Here is a 19,765-nt window from a genome sequence, read left to right as displayed (position 1 = left end):
GTAACGCATTTATTAACCTGATAATTATCGGTCAATTCCTCTCTCCCCAGCGAGGGGATTTGTTTTCGCGAACGTGCTCTTGACGCATGATGCTGCCTCTGTGTGACGTGCGTCCCCCACGGTTCGGGGCACAAAATGGAGGACTGGCGTGCTGGAGTGGGTGATTACACTCGCATACGCACACGGCGCACCCAAATAAACGATGCAGCCGCAGGACGAGGGTGACGCGTGAAAAACGGGAACGAAGTCGGCAGCGCTGCCCCCCGAAAGAAAACATTTAGCACGCGAGGTGAGGATGGTTCTGATGGTGGCCCGATGTGGGTCGAGCCGGTGATTCTCGAGTGGCAAATGAAGTTTCTTTCTGGGAACAGCAATCATGGTGGACCGTTCCCGTTTTTCCCTGATTGCGGTGGAGTGGCGTGATGATCTCACGCGTTTGAAATCGCGCGGACGCGGAGGACGCGCGCTGTGTTTGCTGTGATTGGATCGTTTTGTTAATGCGGTGCTTTTTCCCCTCGTTCACGCCCCTGCGAGCCCCTGGGAGCCCCCGCGTGCGGACGGGCGCGTGATGTCACCGCCGCTTCTCTTCACGCCGACTCGAGTCGCAGGAGGACGCCGGGCGCAGCCTACCTGCGCCCTAGCGCTGTGTCAGGCCAGCGGACGTACGCAGGCTGTGCCTCACTCCCAGGGCCAGGGAGGTTTCCAACCTTTTCTGCTCCAGAGGCCCCCCACCCCCGGCTCAAAGGCATCCAGGGGACCCCTTCATTAGTTTATAAAAGTATATTAAAAAAGTTTTTATATTTTGAAATATTTTCCCAAATCTAGGTGCTCATTGCGTCTGGCCAGGTACTCCCGTAGCTTCCAGCATCCCCGGGGGTTGGCCCTCTGTTGGAAACCCAGCAGGCCCCGTGCTTCATCTGTATTTAGCAGGGCGGTGAGCAGTCAGTCCCGCGCTTGTGTCTCCCTCTGCAGACGCTCCTAAAACGGACGCCCTGTTCGGCTTGGAGCCGCCCCACGCTCAGCCACTCCTCTGTCAGGATCTCATAAGGTTATTACAGAAGCGCGCCTTCAATTATGATTAAAAAAGAGAGAGAAAGGAAAGCGCGGGGAGGGAGGGAGCCCGGCGGAACGCTGTCGGATTTAATGGATTTTCCCGCCGATGCAGCCGGACCCTGAGGTTTTGGGGGGGGTGAGGGGGGGGCAGTCCGTTGTGTTGGAATACTAATCCAGGTCCTGGGTTTATGAAATCTATTTAATATTGCACAAGGAGAGATGATGAAGAGGAATCGGGTTGTGCGTCTTAAAAGGCACTCAGCCGTCCTCCAGGCAGCGAAGCCCCCTGATGTCATTAGCATATCATGATTATATTACTTTTTTTAATAACGTTAAGCAGTTGTGTTTATTTATTTATATATAACTAATTATGTGGTCATAAGACGTATGACTTTAATTTAAAAATGGAATTTTCGGTCTCCCCAAGGTGCGGCCTCATTCTCAGGAAGGTGTGGGGGTGAAGTTTTAATTGCCGTAATCTTTCATCGTCGGTGTAGCGCGCGCGTCGCGAATTTACGCCCGTATCGACTTCTCCTCTTTTTTTTTTTCCCCCATCATCAATCGGATTTCTCCGCGCTTCTCACCGAAGCCCTCGCCCGCGCTCACCGAAGCCAGCGGCTCATGTTTTATTTAACGAGGCGCGAGCGAATAAAGATCAGAAAACCCGAGATTTTTTTATTTTATTTATTTATTTATTTATTTATTTATTTATTTATTTATTTATTTTTTAAAACAGCGCGTGCCGAAAAACACACATCTGCTCCGTGCCGAGGTGGGGAGATGAACCGGCTTTGAAGCTGGTGAATAGTGCAGCGGGGGGGTAGCGGTTCGGGAGCGGTTCGGGAGGGTTCACCACGTCCTTAGCGGCGCAGCGCCGAGCGTCTCTCTGCGAGGGGACAGGTCCGTGTCCGTGGGACAGTCTGAGGGAGAGGGCGGGGGCGGGGGCGGGGGGGAGGGCTGGGGGAGATTAAACTCAGGAGGGTGGGTTTTCCATGCCATTAGTGTAATGGCACAGGAGCAGGGCTCTGATCGGCCTGACCCGGGATCATTATCCCTCACACTGTTAAGTGGATTATGTGATCAGGCTGCAATCCCAGATTAACCTTCCCCTGTTCCGGGAGAGAGGCTGTGTGAGGAAAGGGCCTCGTCCTGGGCAGCGGTGTGCGGGTCCCGTCGCCTCCTCTTCCTGCGTTTGGCGGGGTTAAGAGGCGGGGTTTGTGTGAGCGCTCTGTGCTCATGCTGTATGTTTGTGTTCTTCCCCATCCCCAGCACAGAAGCCTGTGTTCATCCTGAGCACAGAAGCCTGTGTTCATCCTGAGCACAGAAGCCTGTGTTCATCCCCAGCACAGAAGCCTGTGTTCATCCTGAGCACAGAAGCCTGTGTTCATCCTGAGCACAGAAGCCTGTGTTCATCCTGAGCACAGGAGCCTGTGTTCATCCCCAGCACAGAAGCCTGTGTTCATCATCCCCAGCACAGAAGCCTGTGTTCATCCTGAACACAGAAGCCTGTGTTCATCATCCCCAGCACAGAATCCTGTGTTCATCCTGAGCACAGGAGCCTGTGTTCATCCACACCCTGCAATTCTGAGAAAGTTTTTTGCCGATCAGAAGCAGAAATGTAAAGTTCCTTACATGCCGTTAAGCCGTAAAAACAGTTTTTTCGGATGGGGGGAGAAGGAGGGGGGTGGGTGGGGGACAGAATCTTTTCGAGTCGTCGTCTGTTTTTTTTGAAATACGGTGTTTTTAAAGAGCGCAAAGAGGAGGATGAAATGAGTGCGCTCTCCTCGCCGCTGCAGAGGCGCGTCTGTGTGAAGCTGGGAGCTTCGGCAGCGCTGCGGAGCGGGTGCGTGGGCGCCCCGCGTCTTTAACGAGAGGAACGCAGGAGTTTAGGGGACCTCTATAAGTCCTCACCCTACAGCTATCAGAACGCTGCGTCTGCCTCTCCCCAGTGCAGGAAATAATAACCCTTATCTTCAAAGGGTGGCATAAGGGGGCTCATAAAATATGAAATATTAACAGCTTACCTACCAGAAATTTCCCCTGCTCCCTGCAGCACGCCACCTCCCATGTTTCTAAAATCTCTTTTTATGCGTCTGGGATGGAGAAATTGACCCCCCTTGGGCACCTTGGGGGGGGGGGGGGGTGTGTTCATGCTACGCTGCATGTTACGGTTCACTGCTATTTTCATCTGTCTGTCCTTCATTTCATAACCCCCCCCCGCCTCCTTCTCTGGAAACAGCGCTTTACACTTCAGAGGGGTTCCACTTTTGTGCTCAAAATCCCGTTTAAAAAACGGAGCTCAGTATCAGCTCTTACTTATGTACTTCTTATCATCACTTCAGAAGATTTTGTTACAGGCGCTGTTTTATTTAAATATATATATATATGTATTCAAGCTCTAGGTTTCAGTGAGAGCTTGTTCAAATTGAAAAGGCACGCTTCTTTTTGGAATGGCTGCTCGTTAATGGCTTTACTGATTGACAATTTATTTCCAATTAACTTGTACACTTGTGGAGAACTTTCAGAGTTTGATAGGCTATATAAAGATTGCCAGCAGGATTGCAGCATTTCATTTATGGAGCCAGTTTGCCAAAGCATTTAAATCTTTCAGTATCTGCTTTCCCCGCAAGCCAAGTCGTGAAAGCATTTTCCGGAAGCTTTCAAACACAACTTGCATTAAATTGTTAATTATTCTATTTGTGAACACCATTTAAAATGTGACATCAATTCCAACTGCTCACTTATGTGTAAATAGGATTACAAGGTGCATTATCCCGTCGTAACTTAACTTTGTAATTTACCGCGAAAGCCAGCCCACTGAAGTTGTAGCACTGCGAACGCGTTTTTTAATATTTGCCCATGGGTTCGAGCAGGCGAAGCTCGTGAGGCTTCCGTGTTGAACTGTAGATGCGCGTTTTCTGTCAAGTGGCTGCGTTGCCAAAATCAATCATTTCGTCCCCTGCGGGTTCATTGGCGTGTAAAATGGTCCTATCAGCACTGACCATCCGGCGCGTGTCACTCATGCAAGGGCACTCAACGCAGGTTTTTTTTCTTTTTTTATTAATTTTTCCCCTGCAGTTTACTGTTGTAGTGTAATGGCATTGGCTGAGCTTTTGGCGGCTGAGGGTGAGGCGTTAATCACTTCGTGATTTTTTGCGGCTTTTCATCCCGTTTCACCCCGGGAAGCAGAAAGTGTCGAGCCTTGAGAGGGGAATAATGAAAGCGGTAAATTGTGCTTGTTTTACCCCGGGTGCTCCACAGAATCGGCACGCGCTCGGGGTGCTTCCTCCGTCCCGCATCCCAGAATGCAGCGGGCCTCTGGTGTAAACGTCCTTTCTTTTCCCAGTGACTCCCTGAGAGGCTCTCACTGGTGAGCAGATTGTGCTGTTTCTTTCCCTCCTGTCTTGTCCTATTTGTGTCTACTAATGCAGTTCCTTTAGATTTCACAGTGTCATGCAAAGTCAGAATGTTAAGATGTTACATTTGGTCCAAACTGCCAGCGTCTGCTAGTTTGTGTTTTATATTACTGACTGTTTTCCATCAGTAATGTACTCCAGGGAGTGCTCTGCTGTAGGTGGGGGGGTTTTGGGGGGGGGGGTGCTCTGGTCTGTAAAGGATTATATCCACACAGCGCTGTAGGAGAAAGCTGACTCACGTGTTGGGCAGTGAGGCTGTGTGCAGAACAGGCCTGTTTAAGAGCTGCTGTAGACCAGGGGCTGCCGTGCATCGGTCTGGGCTAGGAGTCCTACGCTAGCTTTGAGCGAGCGCTCTGTTCGGCTACACGCAGCACGCTGCCTGTACGTGTGAGGCAGGCGGGGGGCTGAAAGGCTGCAGATGAAGCTACGCGCTGAACCACGTTTTAGAGGGGGGGGGGGGTTGGGGGGGTGGGGGGTGTAGTTTCCCATCCCTGTCCTGTGATTTATCTCCTCAGAAAGAACTCGTCCTGAGGAAAAAAAAAACCCAAAAATTTGCAGATAGGACCCGGCCGATGGGGAATGGATGGCTGTTGGGCCAGCAGTGTTGTGTAGTGGTTAGGGTGCTGTGCTCGTTACAGTGTTTGCAGGTTTGATTCCCAGCTGAGCTACTGCGGTTTCTGTACCTTTGAGTAAGGGTTTATCTTGCGTTGCTTCATTTCAGTATCCACCTGTATGAATATATTTGGCCTGATTAAGGACGTTAGCTCGTACCAAACCTGGTTTCCACTCTGTCCATTCCCTGCTGTTAAAGACAAACGAATGTCTGAGCCTTCTAGTGCACGGTTACATTGAGTTATGATGTTATTAGGGGGTCAGTCTTCACAGGTTGTTTTTTGGCATGCAGGATTTCCTCTGCATTTTGTAACTGAAAGTTTGTGGGGCAGAGTTTCCTGTTGTAATCACTAAGCGTGATCTTTGAGAAGCTTTGTGTATGATAAATCAGACCAGAACAGAATGGCCTGCAACTTACACCAGTATTTACCCAGTTTCACTGTCTGTTTAACAGCGTCTATTTCTGTTATATTACATGGAGGCACAGTGCATTCATTTGGGAAAATATGTAGTATTTAAACCAGGCTTTTTGTGGTTGGGGCAGGAGCTGTGTGAAAAGATCCTGAAGGCTAAAGACTTCCTGATGAGCCCTACGGCATGCGCTCATGCTACACTGTCAACCTTCTCTGCGCCTGAAATGTCCTGTGTTTGACCGCGTGTGGAGGGTGCTTGCGCAGGACTAATAGAGTAATACGAATTTGATCCAAAGCGGAGAGGAGCCCAGTGTGGCTGTCAGAGCTCCAGAGTCCCAGGCAGGGCTTTTCGGATTCAGGTATGCGGCTCTCGCTGAAGCTCTCCGCTCACAGGAGTGTCCTTGGAGGAGTAGGTGAAGCTGGGAAGGGGGGTAACCTCAAACTGAATCTTTGCGCTGGTCTGGAAGACGTGTTCTGCGTGCCGCAAGGCGCCGTAGGCTGCAGAAGCCTCGTTCACAGACTTATCGACTGCGGTTGGCTTCAGCCCTTTTAAGTGAACATGAAAGCGCGACGTAGCGCATGCACGCTCCTCGGCTCCCGAACGCAGGCAGGATATTGACTTTGCCAATAGTGGTTAAATTTTCATGCATTATAATCCAGGACTATGTCAGGTTTTCGTAGACCTTGCTCCCGGTGTTTGTAGTGTTATGTTTGGTAATAATTTATGACCTCAGAAGTGTTGTTTTGGAGATGAGCCCTGAGGATGCTGGGAGTTTCGCAGCTGCGGCGAGCGAGCGGCGCGGAGTTAGCGGCGTTAGCCTGCCGCGCAGACGCGCCGGCTCTCCCGCCGTGCCACGCCCACTCCCGCCGCCACAGCCGCACGGCGCACTAGACACGCTCTGACACGCTCTGACACGCTCTGTCACCTCTCAGCTCCGCTCAGCATGACGTGCTCTGGGAGAGGTCACCCTGACCCAGTTACCTCACCCTGCGTCCTCCTCAGTGGCCACCTTCCAGAAGATTCTCGAGCCTGTGTGTGTGTGTGGGTTTCTGTCAGTCTTTTTTGTGTGTGTGTGTGTGTGTATGTCTGTCTGTCTGTCTGTCTGTGTGTGTGAGTGTGTGTGTGCATACTTGTGTGCGTGCGTGTGTGCGTGCGTGTGTGTGTGCGTGTGTGTGTGCGTGTGTGCGCTCTTACGTCTTGGCTGAAACGTGGTGATTTAGCTCTTATAGTAGGGGGTGAAGTGTGTGTGTGTGTGTGTACGTGCGTGTATGCGCTCTTACGTCTTGGATGAAACGTGGTGATTTAACTCTTTAGGGAGGTCGGCGTTGCTGGTCAGGGGGGCTGGCTCGCTGATGAACGGTGATTTAACTTATGTAGGGTGAGTGTGTGTCGGGGCGGCTGCAGCAGCCATTACAGGAGCCGTCGCACTCCGCTGTCCGTTCTTCACACTCTCCATTTTTACTTCACAAACAGGAAGTGAAAGAACTAATGGGCGCTTTCTTCAGGGTATCAATTTTTCGAACGCCGTACGCAGGTGAGACTGAGGCGCTGCTGTGTGTCTGGCGTACTGCTCCTCTGCAGTCTGCAGTCCTGGACGGGAGTGTGGAGGCACGTTGGGTGCAGAGATTTGCCTGAGCTCTGCTGTAAGCCCCTTAGCCTCTCCTTAGCGGGATAAGGCTGTTATATGGCATACGGTGCATAGCTGTAAAGGGATTCTCCACAGGCAGAAAAAAAAAAGGCTCGGCGGATTTTAAATGGTTTATTTATTTATTTATTTTAATTAAAACGCTCTAATTGGATGGGCTAATCCATGGGTTGTTTGTGTGTGTGCGCATATGTGCACGTATGCGTGTGCGCGTGCTTGTGTGTGTATGTGCGTGTGCCTGTCTGTTTTTGTGTGTGTACAGTATGTGTGTGCGTATGTGCCTGTGTGTATGTGTGCGTGTGTGTGTGCGTGTTTGTGTGTGTGTGGCGCGCTGTGTGTGTAGTGGTGTGCTGTGTTTATGTGTGTAGTTGTGTGTGTTGTGCGTGTGTTGTGTGCGTGTGTGTATATGTGTGTCATTGTGTGTGTGTGTGTGTATATGGTGTGTGTGTGTGTGTGTATGCGTGGGTGTGTGTGTGTGTGTGTTGTGTGCAGAGTGCTTGGCAGTGTGCTTTTTCTCCTGGGCTCTCCCTCACACGCGTGTGAATACCTGAGTGGGGTTTGCTGTGGGCAGATGGGCCGTTGTTCACAGATCATTGGTGATCAGCTCCCCCTCCCTCAGGCCCCGGCTCTGTGTGCCCGGCCTACAGCGCTGTCCAGGGGGGTCTCCGCAACTATGTAAAAAATGCATTCCTGTTTAATGGCCTGGAATATTTTGACAAAGTACTAAAGCACTTTGTGACAGGTCTCTGCTACAGAGAACGGCTGTCTCGCTTCTTTTTTCCCCCTCGCACAGTTACTTTTTAAAAAAAGAAAAGGCGCACGGCTCGTTTCTGGCATTATCCCAGCTCAGACCGACGACCAGCTCCTCTAATGAAGGCCCAGCATTTTTAAAACGAAATCGCTGATGAGAGAGCGCTGTTCCCTGTGCGCTAGCTCATCGATACGCAGATCTGAGCGGGCCTCTACGCTGGAGTTAGCGGCAAACCCGCACGGCTGCGTGTCGGAATGCTTATTCTGGCAGCGAGGGGGTATTCGTGAAGCACGGATGTGACGACGGCGGTGCCGTTGGAATCTCCCAGCGTGCTTTGTGGCGCGGCGCGGCTCTCCTCCGGGAGCGGGATCGGGCTCCGGCGCTCTCTTTGTTCTCGCTGAGCGCTCGGCGGGCCCCCAAAACCCTCGCCGCCGCCGCGCCTCGTGGAAAATGAAAACGCGCGCGGCGCGGCGTTCACAAAAAAATAAAAATAATTATGAGCCGTATCAGCCTCCCCCGTGACTGTCACACTCCACTGTGAGCAGGGTCTGCTCCCACTCTGCTGCTGCAGGGAATGAACAAACGTGTATGTATATATATTATTTTTTCTTATATGCGTTCATATGTAAGGCAGGAAAAATGTTCTTGTACTATTTTCAGCTGTGGACTGAGTGTTCGACTCACTCTAGAGGCAGCTTGCACCTGAGAGGGAAAAATACATTTTAAGCATGCTAATATAAATTAGCTTTAGTATTCCAAACACGTAGCTAGTTAGCTAGCTAGCTAAATATGTGTAGGTGTGCAGTAATACTGTAGTGCAGTCTGAATAATATGTTTATACCAGCCCTACTGTGCTGTGTTAATATTCTCAGTGCAGGGCTGTGTGTAGCAGTTCAGAGCCATTATGTGATGCATGTTGTGCACTGATTGCATGAGACTGAGCATTGGGCCTCAGTACACTTGTAGACACACACACACACACACACACACACTCCCTCACTCTGCAGCACACACATGCACAAACCGTCACTCTGTCAGCCACACACACCCTCACTGTCTGTCTCACACACAAGCGCAGGCGCACACACACACACACACACTTGTACACACACTCCCTCACTGTGCCACACACACACACACACACACACACACACACACACACTTGTACACACATTCCTTCACTGTGCCACACACACACACACACACACACACACACACACTCCAGGCCCGGGCCCAGCAGCTCTGTCCTGCTCAGGTCCCAGGGCAGGCGGTGTGTGGAGTTTGCAGAGACAGACTCTCATGAATATGGCTGCTAGTGGCCGTGTTCAGGGGCCTCGCTAGCTCCACAGAGCGCTGGGATTCAGAGGCTCAGAGGTCAGAGGTCAGCCCCGCCGCGTCGCAGCGCACGTCTCAGTGTGAGCCGCACGTCCTGGCCCGGCACACGGCCGGGCTGACACTGCTGCAGCTCACTCTGCTGCAGCTCACGCCGCTAGCTTCCTCTACCTGCCCCAGGTCCTCACTGCGCTCTGGGCTGAAACATTTACCTCAGCGGAGTCTGCGCTGCTTTCTGAAAGGAGGCTTTTTTTCACAGAAAGAGTCTGGAAAAGTCAGCGTCGCTGAGCTTGAGTAATTCCTCAGTCATCTCCGGCTCATGTCGCCCATTCATGTTGAGTCTGAATGCAGGTCCTGTGTGTCCCGGTGTTTGAGGGAGCCTCAGCCAAATGGCAGCGTTTGATGGAGGGAGGTGCCCTTCGGTCTTACTGATTGTCGGATGTAGATGTAGCTGTTAATGTTTGGGGTTTTTGTGTTCGGAGGAGAGCTCTCGTCCCACGCTGCCGACAGTGCAATGTGCGTCAGGGCGGTTCTGCTACCAGGGCTAGCGCTTGCTAGTTCACCGCTTTGTGGCACAAAATGGCTGGCTGAGCGGGCAGATGTGTGGATCTGACCAGTCAGACACCGCACTGAATGATCTGTGCTCCTGTCCCGTCCGCCCCATTACACCGAATGGAGGGAATACCTCTCTAGATACCTCTCACCTTCATCCTACATTATCCTCTTCTTTATTCGTTTTTTTAAATGTATTTTTCAGTCAGTGGATGCTGCTGTGCTGAGCTGTCTCCATTCTTTTCTGCCTCCTCAGTTCTTTTTCTCTCATTAGCCAGGCTAACACCTTCGCTCCTTTAGCCATACTGTGGTAGGCGTTTATTAGCCCAGGCTAAACCCCTCGCTGCCCTTAGCAGAGTGGGCAGCTCAGGGGAGGGGGTTTGATGGCCCTGGGTGTGCTGGTGGAGCTGCATTTCACCCTGTTCTTCATCTTCTACCATGTTAACCTCACTCCTTTGAGAGAGAGTGAGAGAGACAGGGATGGATGAGGGGGGGAGAGACAGACAGAGAGGGAGGCAGAGAGGGAGAGACAGAGAGAGAGACAGAGAAAGAGATAGATAGAAGAGAACACACTCCCTCCAGCCTCTCCTCACCCTGTGGGATTAATTATGAGCTGCAGATGAATAATTGAGCTTTGGGGGGAGGGGGGGGAGCAGGGTTCACATGAGGGGGGCCCCTGTGGGTGCTGGGAGCCCCTCTCTGTCTGTGTGTCTGTCTGTCTGTCTGCCCGCAGGCCTGGCAGCGCTTCCTTTATTCTCATTCAGAACCTGCCGCCTGTACCGGCCGTGTTCTCGGCAGTTTTATTTCAGCGTCGCGGCGTTTCACAGCGGCCCGGGCGTCAGTCAGAGCGGGCCTACCTGTCTGCGATTGGACTGAGGCGGCGGGCCCAGCGCTCCCGCTCACAGCCGTTTCCGTGGCGATGCGTTTGTTGTCAGGACGCTGGTGGACGCCTGAGAGCGCGCTGCGCTGCATACGATAGCGCTCGTCTCCGCCGCGCCCGTCTGTTATTGTTTGTGTTTGACGGACCCGTGCGCTCGTCTGTTATTGTTTGTGTTTGACGGACCCGTGCGCTCGTCTGTTATTGTTTGTGTTTGACGGACCCGTGCGCCCGTCTGTTATTGTTTGTGTTTGACGGACCCGTGCGCCCGTCTGTTATTGTTTGTGTTTGACGGACCCGTGCGCTCGTCTGTTATTGTTTGTGTTTGACGGACCCGTGCGCTCGTCTGTTATTGTTTGTGTTTGACGGACCCGTGCGCTCGTCTGTTATTGTTTGTGTTTGACGGACCCGTGCGCTCGTCTGTTATTGTTTGTGTTTGACGGACCCGTGCGCTCGTCTGTTATTGTTTGTGTTTGACGGACCTGTGCGCTCGTCTGTTATTGTTTGTGTTTGACAGACCTGTGCGCTCGTCTGTTATTGTTTGTGTTTGACGGACCCGTGCGCTCGTCTGTTATTGTTTGTGTTTGACGGACCCGTGCGCTCGTCTGTTATTGTTTGTGTTTGACGGACCGGCGCTCGTCTGTTATTGTTTGTGTTTGACGGACCCGGCGCTCGTTTGTTATTGTTTGTGTTTGACGGACCCGTGCGCCGTCTGTTATTGTTTGTGTTTGACGGACCCGTGCGCTCGTCTGTTATTGTTTGTGTTGACGGACCCGTGCGCTCGTCTGTTATTGTTTGTGTTTGACGGACCTGTGCGCTCGTCTGTTATTGTTTGTGTTTGACGGACCCGTGCGCTCGTCTGTTATTGTTTGTGTTTGACGGACCTGTGCGCTCGTCTGTTATTGTTTGTGTTTGACGGACCCGTGCGCTCGTCTGTTATTGTTTGTGTTTGACGGACCCGTGCGCTCGTCTGACTCCGGCGCGGTCGGGAGGCCGAGTCAGCGCGGCCATCTGTCCCTGAAATCCAATAAAACGATTGGAAATCTGGCGTAGTTTTCTCTGATCCCGCAGCAGCGGAACTGGCCGACTTCCAATCGGGGCGCGCGTAGCATTAAACGCTGATCGCCGCTCCGCTGCACTCTCCCCCGGAAATCCCTCCCGGAATACGTCATCATCATCATCATCATCATCCCCTGTGTCAGAGCTGGGTCAGAGGGCCACCCAGGTCTGCTGTTTGGGGCTTAGCGGGATTCGACTGTTCTCCAGAAAAAAACGATTTAATACAAATGGTGAATGGTAAATGGACTGCATTTATATAGCGCTTTTATCCAAAGCACTTTACAATTGATGCCTCGCATTTACCAGAGCAGTTAGGGGTTAGGTGTCTTGCTCAGGGACACTTCGACATGCCCAGGGTGGGGGATCGAACCGGCAACCCTCCGACTGCCAGACAAGCGCTCTTACCTCCTGAGCTATGTCGCCTTTAGCTGGAAACGTTTTTGCTAATTCTTGCGCTGGGGGAGCTGAGACGCTTGCTCCCGCTGTTGGGTAAGAACAGGGAAGGCTCGGGATTAAGATGTGAAAGCGCTGCCGCCGTTGACCAATCACGGCCCTGGGAGGAGATCCGTCTCCGCCAGACAGAAGAGCGTGTTTGTGTTCGCCGCGGCGACTGGCACGCAGAGCGGACGCCTCGGCCAAGCGAGCGGCAGAGCCCCGGCGGTGTCGCGGTGGCGATGGCGCGTTTCGATCGTGCGTGATAAGTCTCCGCGCGCTCGCGCTCTGACGTGTGTTTGTTCAGCTTGCGGATGTGCCGCCTGTTTAGCGACTCTCTTTGATACGGGGATGGCGGGAAGCCAGAGTGAAGCCGTGTGACCTCTGACCTGGATTTGAACCCGGCGGCCTTCTCAAAGACTGACGCTTGTCCCCTCTCTCTCTCTCTCCCTCCACAGAACTCTATACGGCACAATCTGTCACTGAACAAGTGTTTTCTCAAAGTGCCTCGATCGAAAGACGACCCCGGAAAGGTGAGCCGTGTGTGTGTGCGCGTGTGTGTGGTTGTGTGCATTTGTGTGCGTGTGTGCTTGTGTGCATTTGTGTGCGTGTGATTGTGTGCGTGTGTGTGTGCCTGTGTGCTTGTGTGCATTTGTGTGCGTGTGATTGTGTGCGTGTAATCTATGTTTATGAAATACAGTGATAAAGTTGTCCTCAGTGTTTTGCACCTAGGAAACCCTCAGAAGAGCAGCTCAGTGATGTGTCCCAGAGCCAGTTTGCTTTGAGCGCGTGCCAGCTTCCTGTGCTGCGCTGAGGCGGATGTTTAACCGTGTTTCTGCAAGGCGGGGGCATTGCACTCGTCTTGGGCTCATCGCTCAGTCTGAGCACAGCACTGGCATCTCGTGGAAACGATGAGTGCCCACAGACCCCCCCCCCTCCCCCCCCCAGTGCACCATGAAGCCAAACAAGTCCAGAGCTGCAGTATTTCAGTCATTGTGCCTTGTTCTGTGTTCATATATTTGTCATTAAAAATCCCCTTTAGAAATGGAAGTTTTTCAAGCTCAAGGTCATCAATAGGCAGCCCTGGTACTAGAGAGACGGTGACGTTGCTGGATTTTGTTCCATTCTATCTTGATTTCATGAGCTTGACTGATTATTAAGAATGTATGCCCGGATGTTCAGAACCTGAATGGTGAAACTAAGTACCTCCAACATGTTCACCTTTATTCAGTAAACGTAACAGTGAATCTAATATGGGTTTGGACTGAGCAAGAATCAGGAACATCTGTGGCAAGCCAGGAACATCACTGCCCAACCCTACCCCCCGTTGTCATTTGTATTAGGCTATTTTGAGCAAATGATAAGTATTGATGCACAACACACAGTATCGCTGTTTTCACACAGTATCTTCTTACAACATGCCGGAGAGGTGTTCTGCTAATGGACGCACTTACAGAAGGACAGGCTGGCCTGGGTTATGTTTCTCCAGAAGCTCGTTCAGAGAGGAGGAGAGCGTGGTTAAGTGCTATAAATCATACCACCGCTGGCCCCGATCATGGCGAAAGAATAGCAGCCAACAACGTACTCGCGTCTTTGATGTGTGCATTTCATTAAATGTACACGCAAATTGGCATGAATTATTGTAATTATTGTATTTGCAATCATTGTATGTGCACGTAATCATTGTAATTGCTGATGTGGTCCGTTTTTGTTGGCTAAACCTCTAATTTATCATATGCTAATTTGTACTGTGAATTTCATTACAAAAGGACAAGAACTAGGGTGATGGTTTCTGAAGACAAGTTGCCAGTGTTCATTGTGCAAAAAAGAATGTAAATAAGCAAATAATGTCATAAAGTGGCTATGTTTGGTAGACCAAGGTTAGCCACATAGCTAGCACATTTAAGGCAACTCTGACAGTAAATCTGCTGCCTAGCTGTGTCAAGAGCAAATCTGTTTTTGTGTAGAACTATGTTTTAAGCCTAGTGTATTTACATGGATTGATTTTTTTAAAGATGAATGATGAAAGCTGTGCCTGTACTTTTTCTGCCTGTCACATCCTCCTTTTCTCTGATTGGCTGAGCCTAAGGCTGCAGAGAGCCAGCCATATGCAGGGTCAGGGGAGCTGCCTCAGACCTACATCAGTTCAGGCCAGCTGGTGTGGCACGTTTTATTGTTTTCATGAGACTGCATTGGCTCTAAGACGCCGCATAAAAATGAAAAATAAATAAATAAAAATCTGTACATGATTTTCATGTATGAAAGCAGACTTGGGTTTATTGTAAATAATTTCCGTTTTGAAATTACGGCCTGCTTCAGTAGCAGGAGCAGCCTATAGGATTCCTGAGGTTGTGTAGAAATTCTAATCAGGAGATCGCTGATGGAGGAGAATCACTGTGGGCTCACCTTGCATGTGCTTTCACTGAGTAATCACTATGTGATGGACTCATGACTGAACACTACCTGTCATGGGCTCAGGAGTGGACACTGCCTGTAATGGACTCACAAGCCACGCAGAACTGGAGAAACTGTAACCCTTTTTTACAGGGCGTGCATAATGTCCTTTAGACCCCACTTTACTGCAGTCACTTCTTCTTTTCCCCATACACATTCCCATCACACACTGTATACCAGTGGCCCAGTTTCCAGTGTGTTCTCACATTCACACACACACACACACGCACACACACATTCACACACACACACACACACGCACACACACATTCACACACACACACACACACACACACACATGCACACACACACACACACTCGAACAAGCGAACGAAAGCATGCATACGCTGCATTAAAAGGCATACACTGTGGATGTGTGCGGAAAATATGCCTGTAGAATTATTATTAGATGTTTTGCTGTAATCCCCTGATATTGACACTCCAGGGAATGGGCTGTGCTAAACAGAGAAGTGTATACAAGATATATACGTGTGTTTGTGTTTTCAGATGCCTATCAACCATTCCTGCATCCATAATTTTAAATATTTCATTTACTGCTACCTGCCCTACAAGAAAAGAATTAAAATCTCAAAAGAAACATATTCTTAGGAACTTTGAACTCTTGATTTGTTTCATCATGAAGCAACTGACTTAAAATAAAAATTTTCCCAGGGGAGCTATGGGTGCCAGTATCAGTCCTGTTTGCGCAGCTGTGAGTGTCTGCGCCGCGTATGACGCACGCACACGCCGTCCTGCGTCTCGTCAGGAGCCAGCGCAGTTTCAACTCCGTATCAGCCTGGCCCGCTTATGTTTCCTATGAATTAATAAATAAACAAGCTTCCGACTTCCACAACACCGGATTCCTCTCCGGATCCTCTGGAAGAGCAGCTCCGTGGCGTTCGAATGCCGATCACGTTGCGTTACGTTCTGGGGTCCTCGGCCTCCATACCGCAGGCAGTGTCTTGGAAGGAAATTTCCATTTTTTCCCCCACATAGCTGAGTGCCAGCGTGTCAAACATTGCACTTCTGGACGCGGATGCAAAATCTCTTTTATTGTTTTCGTTCTATTTTTTTGGGCGCCACGCTTTCTTTTTTCCGATTCGATAAGCATTCGCAGGTTATTTTATACCATTACGCAGACCATCGCCCTCATCTACGGAGCGGCGCTGTACAGACCTTTAAGGTGCCCGTATATATCTCCTCAGATTTACAACCAGTGTTTTAACTCCATCACTGGCACTAACTGCCACGCAGAAGGGGCGTAAATGCGCAGCTGGGGGTTTTATGTAATTGTAATTACCTGCAATCTGACGGTGCACGAGCCCCGCCCTGCGTGCAGATGTGGAGCGGCTCGGTCGTCAGTGCTCCTAAAGCCGTGCATTCTCTATGAAGCTACCGATGCGTCGATGAAAGTGTATCGGAATTAAGGAGAACGGCTAAATAGTTTTGAGAGCTCGCTGTGAGTTATGTCAAGTGAACTTAATATGGCTTTTCCTATCGCTGTCGGTGTCTAAACAGTGGACCACTCCCAGGCCCGCTGGCACGGCCATTTCGGAGCTCTCCATAAATTGTGCGGACGTTTATGTGTAAAATCAATCAAAACCTGGCAGCTGTGATTAACGTGTCCTTTGACCACAATTTCCTTTTTGTGCGGTGTGGTTCTGCCATCTTTTTCTTTTTTTTTCGAATGATAGATTGTCACGGGCAATCCTAGCGTGAGTTAAACTTTGAAAGTGAGCAGATTGTGCTGGAATTAAAAGGCTGTCATTGGATTCTTTTTGTCAGCAAATTCCCCATTGAATGCAGTGCTGACTTGCTTCCCCGTGCTAGTAGACATATGTTAAATCGTTTTAGATGAAATACTGTTTTATGTCTAATTTGGTGCAAGTGATATAGAATAATCAGTGGCCAACAGTGTCAGATTCCTCGGAGTAACAGGGAAAATATTTTGGAGAGAATAGCTTCTGGAAGTTTCCTTAGGGTTTCTTAAAGAGAAATCAGAGTAGTTTCTGCTTTCTTACTGAAGTGTTGTGCATTGACATTTTTTATCACTGGCATTATCTCTTCAGAATACTGCATCGCCAAGGTTAAAAAATGTGAATACTCTGGGGCGAGATGTATGTTATATACAGGTAGTGAACCAAAAAAAAAAAGAATCCTCAATGTAGTGACTTTATAGGGTTTTGGGCCACCATTTACTGTACAGCCAGCATGGCACGCATGGTGTGTGTGTGCCTGTGTGTTTGTGTGTGTGTGTGTGGTGCTTGTATCAATGACCTTATAAAATCTCCATCTATGTTCTTCTTTACCCTGCCTTTGACTAGTGCCTTGACAAGCTGGGGGAGAGGGGGGAGAAATCTCTGGGGCATCTGCTTAAGGATGTTTTCTCTAATTAAAACAAAATATCACACAGAACCTGGATTTCACATTCAGTCTATCCAGAATAAAAAAACACCCCTAACAAGGAGCTGAATATATATGGAATCAAAAGACTTTTAATTACTGTGGTTTTTTTTGCTCACCTGAAAATGTCCTTTGGAATTTTATTATTGATTATGGATATTCAGGGTAATGAAATGAATAAAGATGTGTGTTTCATGTACATTACTTTAATGAACTTATCATGCTGGATCCGATCGAATCGGCCAAGGTCTTCCCTGGTGTTTTTGGGAGCCAGCCTGGCTTTGATGTCTTTCCCAAAATGCACCGCTGCTCTTCTGAGTGCAGAGTGGAGTTAGATCACAGGCCGTGCGTCTGAGAGACTGCGCACTTGATCTGTCTCCTAAACGGGAGCTAATGGAATGGAACTCTACTGCCAGCTTTGTGGAAAGAGTAAAAGGACAGAGATGCACATTCCTTCTTATTTGCCATTCTTGGAGGAATTCAAGTCATTGTAAGTCAGTTAAAATAATCTTGGCTTCTCCTGCACTTGTCTTCTCTTGCACTGCTCACAGTTAGGAATGTGAGACATTTGTGCACTTTTCTTCTCCAGAGCAGCTGAAGCTGAGGACTGGGTAGTCGGTAAGCGCATCTTATTTATAACCGCGCTTCAGCGAAAGCATTTGAAACATTTTTTAGCGTTAAATAGGAGCGATGCTTGGCTTTGCTCAGCAGCGTTGCAGAGTGCTGTACTTCATTGCTCATTTCGTTCGGGAGGGGGAGAGAAATGTTTGGTGTTGAGCTGTAGAGCAGAAGTCTGAGGATAACTGGATAAATGACTCTCATTACCTCTGCTGCTGTGTGGCAGGCGGGCCTCTCGTCTCCGCGCTCGCTGTTCTTTACGCTCTCTCCTCGGACCGCAGGGCTGTTCTTCAGTTTTCTCGATCGGCGCGGTGCGTTAAGTGACGCCGCGTCCCTCGTCCCTCATGCGCGCGAACCGCCTCCCTCACGCGTGCGTAGCATCTCAGCCGCTTCTCCCTCGCTCCTTTCGTGCGTCACGGTGGCTTTGTGTGCTGTTCTCGGCGCGGTTACAGGAATAACCTTGAAACGGAACCGACCAGATGCGTTTTCAAATGAAATCACGTGTCATGGAAATCAGGTGTTTTCTAAAGAATGACTCTTCTCTGCGACTGTGTTTGTGCTCATGCTGTCCTGTTACGGTTCACATGACCAACTTGCCCCTCCAGCAGACCGCTCAGTTTCTTTGCCAACATGCGCAGTTTTCCTGTGATAACCATTGTCACCCTATTCTATGCCACTCACTTTTACGCCACTCTTTTCCATTGCTTCCTCTTCCTTTGCCACCCCTTCCTCTGACATCCTTTTCCATGCCACCCTCTTCCATGCCACCCCCTTCCATTGCCACCCTCTTCCATGTTTCCGTGTCGAAATCGTTGCTCATGCCCTCTCGCTGAAGCAAATGAGCTTTCTTGACATTGACCGAGGCGTTGCGCAGCTTATTTTTGGTCCTGGTTAATAATGAAAAGCATCGGCGATCAATCTTGCGAGAAGAGAGCTCCCAACACTGCCTGGCTTTATGGTTTCTGCACCACACCGATGCTGGTGTCCAGTGGGGGAAAAAGACTGGTTTACATTTCGATCATTGGAGCTGTTGACACCATTAGTAGTCTGTGGGTTATTTTTTGAGTTGGTGCATGTGTGTGAGAGCATCTGGTAAACCGTACATGCATGTAATGGAAGATTAGAATGCTGCTGTTGTTGTGTGAAGGTAGGAATATATGACTTTTACCTCAGATATTCACAGTAGGTCCACAGTTGTACATAAGTAATTTTAAAGTGCTGTCTACCCTGGTGCCTTGGAAAATTAGTATCTTATCAATTATGTGCTGTAAAGCATTTTGAAAGAACTAAATTTTATGGAACCTCAGGCTGAAAAGTTGATTTTCTTGAATCTCGAGCAGCGTTGCTTTTTTGGCTCCAGGGGAGCAAACCTTTGAAAAATAAATTAAATGGAGAGAAAGAAGAAGTAAATAATTCAGCGAGGTGCTTGGGTTTGGACCCGCGGTGCGCCATGGAGGGGGAGCTGCTCTTCACCTTATTAGCCGCGCTCGGACCTGAGCAGAAACCGGAGAGCCCGGGCGGACAGAGCGGTCTGTACCGCACGCCGCGGACAGAGTGGCCCGTACCGCACGCCGGGGACAGAGCGGCCCGGCCGCGGTTTTTACCGCCCGCTTCGGCTGGCTCTGAGCGGCGGCCGAGAGCCGTGATTGGGCACACGCTCCGGTGCGCTGCCTGGCACACGCTACGCAGCGCCAGCCTCCTGCTGCGGCGAGGGGAGTGTACCCATCCATACTGCAGCAGCATGGGGAGGGGGCTCTCCATAGGGCGTCTGCTTGAGTTCTGTCTGCAGTCGAGCCCAAAATTATTACTGCGCCAGTGTAAATTTTTAAAGCTGTTGTGCACATGCAGGGAGTTCTTGGGCATGACCCCCCCCCTTCCCCCCCTTCCTTCCCCAAAATAAATAAATAAATAAATGAAAAGGTGTGTGCATCTTGAATTGGCCTAACGGTCTCCAGTCCGCTGGGTGGAAGCACTATGTTTTATGCTGCCGCATATCTTCCGCCTACTGAATGGGGAGGGGGGAGTGTGTGTACTTACTCAGCTGTGCTGTGGCTCATCTGCGTCTGAATCTGCACTCAGCATGCAGATGCTGCCACATGACGGCCCCCCCCCCCCAGCGCGCTCTGTGCTGATCCTGGACGTTGTGT

At 50.1% G+C, this 19,765-nt stretch overlaps 1 protein-coding gene across 3 annotated transcripts in view; it reads left to right on the top strand.

The window, feature by feature from the left end:
* LOC135233913 (forkhead box protein J3-like) overlaps positions 1-19,765 on the top strand; it is a 120,877-nt gene that overhangs the window by 73,554 nt on the left and 27,558 nt on the right. For all 3 annotated transcript variants that reach the window (XM_064297884.1, XM_064297886.1, XM_064297885.1), the window contains exon 3: positions 12,602-12,676. In XM_064297884.1, the coding sequence (XP_064153954.1) occupies positions 12,602-12,676 (75 nt within the window). The remainder of the gene's footprint in view (positions 1-12,601; positions 12,677-19,765) is intronic.

Source organism: Anguilla rostrata, chromosome 11, assembly GCF_018555375.3.
Source record: "Anguilla rostrata isolate EN2019 chromosome 11, ASM1855537v3, whole genome shotgun sequence".
Lineage (NCBI taxonomy): Eukaryota > Metazoa > Chordata > Actinopteri > Anguilliformes > Anguillidae > Anguilla > Anguilla rostrata.
This window is presented reverse-complemented; position numbering and strand designations above follow the sequence as displayed.